Source organism: Thrips palmi, unplaced genomic scaffold (assembly GCF_012932325.1).
Source record: "Thrips palmi isolate BJ-2018 unplaced genomic scaffold, TpBJ-2018v1 HiC_scaffold_11, whole genome shotgun sequence".
NCBI classification, from domain to species: Eukaryota; Metazoa; Arthropoda; class Insecta; order Thysanoptera; family Thripidae; genus Thrips; species Thrips palmi.
Window position 1 is genome coordinate 9,103,011 of NW_023144622.1, and position 9,742 is coordinate 9,112,752.

General features: G+C 44.2%; 1 protein-coding gene across 8 annotated transcripts; it reads left to right on the forward strand.

The window, feature by feature from the left end:
• The first annotated feature begins 3,712 nt into the window (after nt 1–3,712).
• Nucleotides 3,713–9,089, forward strand: LOC117639598 (gastrula zinc finger protein XlCGF57.1-like). Of its 8 annotated transcripts, none has more exons than XM_034375430.1 (5): nt 3,713–3,826; nt 4,291–4,380; nt 4,673–4,862; nt 7,325–7,388; nt 7,457–9,089. In XM_034375430.1, the coding sequence occupies exon 5, from the start codon at nt 7,481–7,483 to the stop codon at nt 8,570–8,572; it is 1,092 nt and encodes a 363-aa protein (XP_034231321.1). In that variant the 5' UTR covers nt 3,713–3,826; nt 4,291–4,380; nt 4,673–4,862; nt 7,325–7,388; nt 7,457–7,480; the 3' UTR covers nt 8,573–9,089. The 8 variants fall into 8 exon arrangements, with proteins under 8 accessions (XP_034231321.1, XP_034231319.1, XP_034231320.1 ...); XM_034375428.1 differs by having other exon boundaries at nt 7,460–9,089; XM_034375429.1 differs by having other exon boundaries at nt 4,673–4,823; nt 7,460–9,089.
• Nucleotides 9,090–9,742: the final 653 nt, after the last annotated feature.

Genomic DNA, 9,742 nt, shown 5'->3' on the forward strand with positions numbered 1-9,742 from the left:
ACAAATGGATCGAGAGAAAGCAGCAGCTTTTTTAAAAAAAAAATGCATAGAGGGGCGACTATCTTTGTTCTTTAAGGAGTCTAAGCTACACAAGTAAACTCCTTCGTCTTTTACTATCAGTAAATTTGGAGGGCAGAGATAATCTCGAGTAACCAGAATATATCTCCTAAAAAGTTCTACTGCAATGCTCACATTACGCAGGATTCACTGTAACGAACGCCCAATATCTTTGGGATTTAGTAAAATACAGGGAACAAGGCCCCCATCGTCCCGTTGGTGCGTTCTCGTCTTGGAGTAGCCACAGCATCGTAAACTGATCCATGAGTCTGCAGGAAGCGGAAGAAGGGAATAATTCGACTTATCTCCCAACTGAGTTTATCTCTTGTGATTGTGCGATTTCAAGAAATCCTAGGAGTCACGAAGTCAATTTGTTTTTAGTGTAAGAGTGTGGAAATAGAAAAGAAGTTGTGTAAAAGGGATAGGGGGTGGCTCAGGGGTGACTGCCAATGGCAGTGGTACCAATGTGGTCGATGTCCCATCCGTCAAAATTTAAACTTGACAGTACATAGAAATCAAAATACCGAGAAATTCGAAAAGTTCCAATGCTTATGCATTCCGCAGGGTTCTGACAATGGAACATCTTTGAAGTTCATCATTACAAGGTAGGTTTACGCCAGACCGCGTCTTGTCGTAACAGGCTTCGCGATGTCTCGCTGCCTGTTCCTCCAATCCGCGCCTGGCGTACCTACCTTGGCCTGCGGCGCTAGGCTGCCTTCGGCAGGCAATGCTTGTCCACCGTCGGTTACTTCTAATTTGTTGCATGGTGGTGGGCTCCACCCCCTAGACCCCCCTTCATTCTAGAGTTGCTTCATCTAGAAATTACACGATCTTGACCCTTGTAACATTATAACTTGTCGAGGCTGGGGGGCTCCTCCCCCCAGATCCCCCTTCCATCAAGACAGGGGAGATCGCCTGCAGGAATCTCGATTTTTCGCCGTTTTTTAGTTGTTTTTCTGCTACTAAAACTGAACCAGTGGAGCTAGGATAATGATATTTCGCGTGTGCTGAGCCAAGAACACACCTAATGAGGCTGCAAAGTCTCAGCCAGATCGGCCGAGCCGTTCAGGAGGAGTAGTGCACACACACACGCAGACAGACGGACAGACAGACAGACAAAGCTTTTCAACCGCACTGGAGTAACAGGCTTCGCTATCGCTCAGCCAATTAAAATGTTCGTAGCAGAAAAATGTTCGTAGCAGAGAAAAGGCAGTTAATTAATTTTCACGGGTTCGCAACAATATTCTCGGCGTCTGCGCCCTTCCGAAAATCACGAAGCTGAAAACACCAGTAGTCGGGTGATTCCGTGCGTAGAGGGTCAATTTTTTTTTTAAAACACGTTCGAAATGAAAAATCTCTTTAACTGCAGATAGAGAAGATGCAACAATAGAATTGATGTCGTTTGGACCGCAGTTTTTGGGGTAGAACTATCCAATAATACTTCTTGATCGGAGTGTTTTTGGACATGCGTAGTAGGTTTGCAACCTGTTAAACAGTTAAACCAACCATACAAAATCTGTATTCATTTTGCTGTCTTTCTTGTTTTTTTTCTTTGATTGCTGCTTATCAAAAGTCATAAAACAAATTTTCAATTTATATCTGATAACTTTCTAAAAAAAATACAAACAAAAAATGACAAAACAAAAGTTCTTTTTTTATTACATAACGTTTCGCAAATATTACTTTTTTTCTGTCAATAAAACAATTCTGTTTTTGTTGAACTCAGTTAACACCATGACCACTTCACTCCACCTCGCGACTTTCAGTGCTCATGTTCCTCGAACAAGACTCACCCGCGTTTCGAAACCATCCCTCCCGAGTTTACAAAGTTTGTCAAACCAACCGACGGTGTTGTTACGTTGTGAGTGAGAACTATTACACAGAATTGAAGAAAACGTGACTAGAGAATCATAGCTTTTTGAAACAAGCCAAATAGTTCAACGTCAGCAACAATGGAGGGGCAGTTTTAATGCGCGACTGGGTGATTCCGTGCGTAGGGGGTCATTTCAGGTCACCGGTGCATTGCGCCTGAACTGAGGTTGATTTGGTAGCTGGGGCGATTCAAATTTGTTTTACTAAACGAAGACCATGTCCTCATGTGGATAAGTCAATCTAACTTTTGTTTTTCTAGGTTTTGTAAGCTGCTAAAGTGTCGTTTTGTAAGTTCCGTCATGGTCACCAACACCTATAAGACAACATTGCCATGCTGTAGTATATGACTCAGCCACATCAAAAAAAACTGTCTATTTCACTCTCTTCTTTGACTCATTCTTCGCAAAATTACGGAAGGTGACCTTTGTATCATCACTTGTTGAACCCGAAACAGCCTATGGGAAAATGTCCACCGTGTGACCATAGGACCTATGCTGCGTTCACAACTGACGGTCTACTGGGGTTCCTTTTCGTTTTAGAACCTCGCGACCACTTGGGATCGAAAGAACATAAAAAACGCTTCCAGAAGCCCGTGCCCGCGGGACCTGGGGCGGTCAAACGACGCTTCCAGGCCGTCAGAATTGTTCAAAACGGTAAGGGTGTAAATTCCGTTTCGGGCCGTAGCTCCTCCATCTGAGGGAGAAAGTTCCCACAACCTTCGCTAAAAAACGCTATTTTGGATGCTCAAAATGATACCGTCAACAGTTTTTACCTATCTTGTAACCCAGAGGGTCAGGAGACTAAACACTTCGCTTTCGTAAATTCCGTAATCTGTAAATTCCGTCATTATTTCTGTAAATTCCGCCGTATTTCATAGGGGGTGAAATTAAAAGTCAACTTGTAGCGCTGCCACGCTCAGAGGGGTACTGTGGGGTACTATGTATGCCATCTGCACCAAATTTATCCCCTAAAGTTGAACTTTAAAAAAAGGACATTTGGTACATCCAAAATGACCCGTTTTTGCAGCTTTTGAAGTAAGCTGTACAGAACCGAAAAGAAGCTTGGCTAAAAGTCCGCCCCAGCTCGGCTCCCCCCACTCCCTTTTTCTTTGACGAGTCGAGTTTTGCCATGGAAACGGCGATTTTGAGAGCAAATTTCTCAAAATTGGCCGTTAATTTTTTAACCACATTTCAACATCAGAATCAGCGTTCAAAGTTGTACTAGTCTGCAAAATCTCATTAAAATCCTATAGAAAATGTCCAAAATGCATAAAGGGCCACACGAATTGAATCTCCCGCCGGCTGATTCTTGGGGATACTATAAAGCTACTTCGTGCCTAAAAAGAGGTAACTCCGAAAATGTACCACACAAAAATGCTGACTCTACGCTCCACTTGAATTGTCTCCAAATTCCGCCTTGTTTGGGAGAACTAAGTTGTTCATAGGTCCCATCGTAAAATAAAGCCAAATTCAATAAAAAATATTGTTAAAAACACATTATTATTGGGGCGACATTGGGTGGGGATCAACATGAGTTGGGACGGGATTTCCTCAGGGATGTCTTAGGCCGGGTACGAGTAGGTCGGGACGAGTTGTCCTAGACCCAACATGGTTCCGTGGTCTATTCCTATGTAAAGATTTAAATCACAGAAATCGTCTTCAAAGTGACACTAGACTTATGAAAATTTTCACAGTTATTTCTTAGGCTTTCTTGACAAAAATGCAATTGCATCATTCATCTGATTGGATGAAGTTTACCCTGCAATCAGTTTTTTGAGTCTCCTGAAAAATGATGAAAATTGAGTTATCCTCTTCGTCCGCTTCATGGATCAACTGTGTACGCATTTCGCAAGTGCTGAAGCGGAAGCGACGGGAAGTAAACAGCACGCATTACACTGGTAAAACTAAAGCGTAGTATTACCCTCTGTTTTCAAGCATAATCAGGTCACGCTTGAAATCAAGCGTAACAGGCCTCACTGCCAAGATTCCCCCTATCTAAATACATGGGGGAATTTCCAGAGTATGCTTCATTTCAAGCGTAACGTCTTCAAGCGTAACTTTATGCTTGACTCAAGCATAGAGTTACGCTTTAGTTTTTCCAGTGTAGAACCTTACGAAGTACATTGAGCAGGTACAAACTACACAGCATCTTATACGGTGACATAGTTCGTGAATAACGGAGTTTTCTCTTTGAAAACTCATGTATCCTTTGAGTAGCCTGAAGGTTGAGACTTATCAGAGTGTTGATCCTGGAATTGCGTCACCGCGAGCGTTTCCCTTCCGCGCGTCCTCTCTTCCCGATGTCACGGTGCATTCGCAGGATCCGTTGCCCTCCTTCAATTCCTCTCCACTTCCGTTGCAGAGTTCGAGGCGCACTTCGGGCCGTGAAACGCAGCCGCAGTGTTCCCAGCGGTCCCTCGTCGTCGGCTTGGCCAAGGCGGACTTCCCGAAGGTAAGTTGCAGTCGGCACGCGAGGCAGAGAGACGGTGCACCGCGCGACGGTAAGGCTGCACTGCCAACGGGGCGCCGAGGAAGCCTGCACGCTAAATGTTTGTGTACAACTTTGTACTTGCTGATGCGTATTTTGAAACCTCTGCAACGGTTTTCATATAATTACGCTCAGATCTGTTTAAATTTATGGACTTGTTCCCACAATATTATGTAAATTGAACTTACAGGCACATAATTGTGCAAGTTACACGTACAAAATTGTACACAATCATTAAGTGTGAGTGTTTGTGCAGGTATTTCAACCAAGGAATCAGTTCGCTAGATAAGCCGGTTCCCCTTGTTTCCGGTCACTGTAAACGTCACGATCCACCGTCAAATGTGCTTACGACTTTAGGATTTCTTTCTGGTCGTCCGGATTAGCGTGAAGAAAAGTCGGCGAGGAACGTGAAGCATTTCTGATCTACGTTGGGCTAACTTGCAAAGGTAAAACAGGACAAGTGGCCAGGATTTGAGTTCGTCTTGTCAGTTGCGTTTGTTTGGGGACGTCCCTTTATTACGGTGCGCTCTTCGAGGCAGGGGCATCGAGTGCGTTACGCTGCGGTATGGACATGATAGGACGGCGTTAAGTCACGCGTAACACTCAGAATGTGATAGAGTTAAAGATGTGTTTTCATGAATAATTTTGTGTAACGCTACATCGGGGTGGTCTGGGCCAGCGTTACACACTAAATGTTTATGTACAATTTTGTACGTGGTGATGCATAATTTTTAACTTGTTTGCCGTCGTGCATAAAATTGTGCGTGAATTTGCATAAATTTATGCATTTTCACGCATAATATTATGCAAATTCCCCGCATGCACAAAATCGTGCAAGTGGCACGTACAAAATTCTACATAAACATTTAGTGTGTATGCTGCGCCCCTATAGGGGGAAAAGGGGAGGACGTCCTCAACTGGGTAGACGGCAAACCGTGGCTTGTCGCTATAGGCTTCGCCATTGCAAACCTGCACCAGTTTCGACGATCCTTTCAAAAATTTGGTTTTTACACTTGGCTTTTGGCCAGCGGCGCTGGGCGGCCTTCGGCAGGGTCCCCTGATAGACATCGGCGGCGCGCTTATAGTCGTGATCTCAAATCAAAAGAGCATGCGGTGTTGGCAATTGTTGATCGCACCGTTAGACGATCTAAAATTGTTTAAAGGCAGAAGTCCTAAAAGTTCTAGGCCCGCATCCGATAAAAAATAGGGGGAAAGAGTCAACCTGTGTTGCGCGACATCCTGGTGTTAAGTCTATTTCTTTTTGTATGTAACGAATCCCCGGACCGTAGATCGAGGAATAAAAGTGCCGCTGCTGCGCAGACGTCCCACCTCGACTCGAAGTAGGCTAGGGGGGCCCCAAAAAAAAATCAAAGTTTTTCGGATCGTCCGATTCCGCTCAGAAATCGATTCTAGACCGCAAGTTTAAAAAAACCCTATTTTTGGCGTTTTGTCCATAGACGATTACCGGCTCAAGAGCACAAAATTGTTTGTACCTATTTAAAACACCAAATTTGTCATGAAAACTACAATTTTCATTGGATTTTCAAAAGCGAGACGGCAAAATCTTCTGCTTTTAACAGCGAACAAATTACGTTTTCAGTAACTTTTCGTCAGACTTCGTCTTCAGTAATCTGCTAGCGATTTTCGCTCAAAAAAACTTTTGTTGTTTACTATTTTGAGATTTTTTTTCTTGTTTCGGACGGCTGAGATCGGCCCTAGTAAATTTTTTTATCTTACCCTGTCCCTATCCCAACCCGACCACGTGAACTGGAGCTGTGCAAATCAATTTGCCTAAAATCTAGCGGCAAGCATTTCGTTGTTTTTAATATAATTAAAAGCCTGTCGAGCTCTGAGCCCGAAATTTTTTTCTCTGATCTTAAAAACCCTAGCCGTCATTTTGGTCCGTCTTTTAAGGCATACTACCAAAAGATTTGCATCATTTTTGGCCAGGCTGCGTTTTAAGGTCCGTTTCTGCTTGTAACATGCAGAAAATCGCGCAATTTCGATTTTTTGGTTACGTTTCGCCCCTTTTTTCTCTCGTCAGCGATCCCTGTGACCAGCAGATGTTTTACTCTTTCACCTTCTCTGGCCTTTTTGCAAGGTCTGAGGTTAAGAAGAGCCAGGTCCTAGATAAACCGAACAGGTCCAGGCAGGATTTGACGGGTCGTTCGTTTTTTTCTGCCAGAAGGTAATAACACACTAAATTACTATGTAGGTTTTTCTGCACACTAATGCACAAAATTTGAACAGGCACTTCGTAACGCACGAAATGGTGCGCGACAATGCACGTTTTTCTCCATACTTGCGGAGGAAATCGTGCATTGTCGCGCAGAAATTCGTGCGTTACGAAGTGCATGTTTAATCTCGTGCATTAGCGCGCAGAAAAACCTACATAGTAATTAAGCGTGAAGGATTTTCCCCGTCAAATCCTGCCTGGAACTGTTCGGTTGTGGTTAGTACCTGGCTCTTCCTAACTTCAGACCTTGGACCAAGGAGGGTGAAAGCTAATCATCTGCTGGTCGCAGGGATCGCGGACGAGAAAAGAGGGTTTTAAATGGGTAATAAAACATTTTTGCTTTTGAGACGGTATTTAAAATCGTCTCAGAACAAAACGCAAAAAAGGGTTATTATTTTTCGGTCTAGAATCGATTTCTGACCGGAATTGGGCGATCGGAAAAACTTCGATTTTTTTTTGCCACCCTAAAGTAGGCGTTTGTGCATGCGCAGAAGTGGTTTTATTTCTAACTTCTATTCTTTGACTTCCGGTCCAGGGATTCGTTTCTATACTCAACTTTTAGTGTTCTTGTTATTGCTAACTGGACCAATTGTCCACCGTTTGGGGAATCTGTCCAGCCAAGAATTTCACCAGCGTTTACTCCTTTACCAAATTTATTTCATTTTGTTGCAGAATAGGACCCGAGTCGGTGTGCACCGTTACTCTCTGCATTTTGAGGTCTTTGCCTGCACCTAAGGTATGGTCAATGTCCTCTAGTTGCAGTGGGCAAACCTGAAGTTAGACTAATTGATCTGCGTGTTCCAGCAGGCCCTCCCTGCCAGGCGCATCATGGCCCTTGAGAGTGCACAGTGCGGCGAGGTGGCGGCAGCGTCAGCGGCGCCGCGTGCTCCACGGGGAAAGCGTGGAGGGAAGCAGGCGCTCCACTGTGCAGTCTGCGAGAAGGAGTTCCGATTCAAGAGTGTTCTCCAGGCGCACTTGCGGATCCACACCGGGGAGAAGCCTTTCGAGTGCATTTTCTGCGAGGAGAAGTTTGCTCAAAAGAGTCACCTAACAACGCACCTTCGCACCCACACCAAGGTGAAGCCGTTTGAGTGCGTAGTTTGCCAGAAGAAGTTCTCTCGAAGTTGGAGTCTAAAATTGCACCTTCGGACCCACACCGGGGAGCAGCCTTTCGAGTGCACAGTTTGCAAGAAGAGTTTCAGGAAAAGTGGAGATCTTAGAACGCACCTACGGACCCACACCGGAGAGAAGCCTTTCGAGTGCGCAGTTTGTCTGAAGAAGTTTTCAGTGAGTGGGAGTCTGAGAAGGCACCTGCGGATCCACACAAAGGACAAGCCATTCGAATGCACAGTTTGCATGAAGAGTTTCTCTGAGAGTGGGAGTCTGCGAGTGCACCTTCGGATCCACACCGGGGAGCAGCCTTTCGAGTGCACAGTTTGCAAGAAGAGTTTCAGGACAAGTGGAGATCTTAGAACGCACCTACGGACCCACACCGGAGAGAAGCCTTTCGAGTGCGCAGTTTGTCTGAAGAAGTTTTCAGTGAGTGGGAGTCTGAGAACGCACCTGCGGATCCACACAAAGGACAAGCCATTCGAATGTACAGTTTGCATGAAGAGTTTCTCTGAGAGTGGGAGTCTGCTAGTGCACCTTCGGATCCACACCGGGGAGAGGCCTTTCGAGTGCACAGTTTGCAAGAAGAGTTTCAGGACAAGTGGAGATCTTAGAAGGCACCTACGGACCCACACCGGGGAGAAGCCTTACGAGTGCACCGTTTGCAAGAAGAAGTTCACTCAAAGTGGAGGTCTGAAAATGCACCTTCGCACCCACACTGAGGAGAAGCCTTACAAGTGCACCGTTTGTAAGAAGAGTTTCAGTGAATCCGGAAACCTCAGAAGGCATCTCAGAACCCACACCAGGTAGAAGCCTTTCGAGTTCTCAGTTAGTAAGAAAAAGTGCAGCACGAGCAGCAACCACAAACAGCGCATCCGGACAAACCAAGGAGGAACTATCTGAATTAGGACAAGTGTGGTTGCGGTGTATTGGTTTTTGTTTTGTTCAGTACACGTACAAATCCCCTTTTAGGACGCTTTCTGAATTCGTGCCCATCCAAGGGCTCCCAAGTGTAAGAAACGTTCCCTCCTTAACTAAAAAATAACAGTTGTTGAATCAATAGGGTTGATTGCAAAACGAGGGCCTCCATTAAATACTGCCAATCATTAGTTGTTTTGTTTTTTCATAACTGTTTTGAATTTTTCTGTGTAAAGCAGATAAGTCTTTTAATAGAAAAAGAGGAATATTGTCAAAAGACTAGAAATAATACACATCTATGTAGACCAGTTCAGAGCAAAGGCTACGAAATAAATTGACTTGCTCCTTAACTTCTACACTACAAGATCAAATGTGTGCTAAGTACACAGCTGTGGGAGCGTACTTGCAAGCACACATCTATAGGTGTATGCTTGGCAAGTACACATCTATAGGTGTATGCTTGGCATGTACACATCTATAGGTGTATGCTTGGACAAGCACACATCTATAGATGTCTGCTTGGCCAAGCACACAGCTGTAGGAGTGTGCCTTTAAATGGGTGGGATTAAAGTGTGCTTGGCCAAGCATACACCTATAGATGTGTACTTGCCAAGCATACACCTATAGATGTGTGCTTGTCCAAGCATACAGCTATAGATGTGTGCTTGCAAGTACGCTCCCATAGCTAAGTACTAAGCACACATTTGATCTTGTAGTGTAACTAGCTTCCCGTTTATTCTTTAAGAAAAAAGAAAGAAAAAAAAACAAACAACTGGTGGACAAACCAAATGTGTTCAGAACAGCGCTGAAAATATCTTATTACAACGGACACCTTGTTTTCAGCGATATATTTGATTTAAGTCTCCAATGGGTAAATTCCTTAGTGAGGTGCTCAGAACAGCACCAAATGTAGAAAACTTTTGCTTGTAAAACTTTTACCGTCAAATAAATAAAAATATTCATTTGCTTAGAAATCTTTACTACAAAATTACGTACTTCACAAATGGATCGAGAGAAAGAAGCAGCTTTTAAAAAAAACGCATAGAGGGGCGACTATCTTTG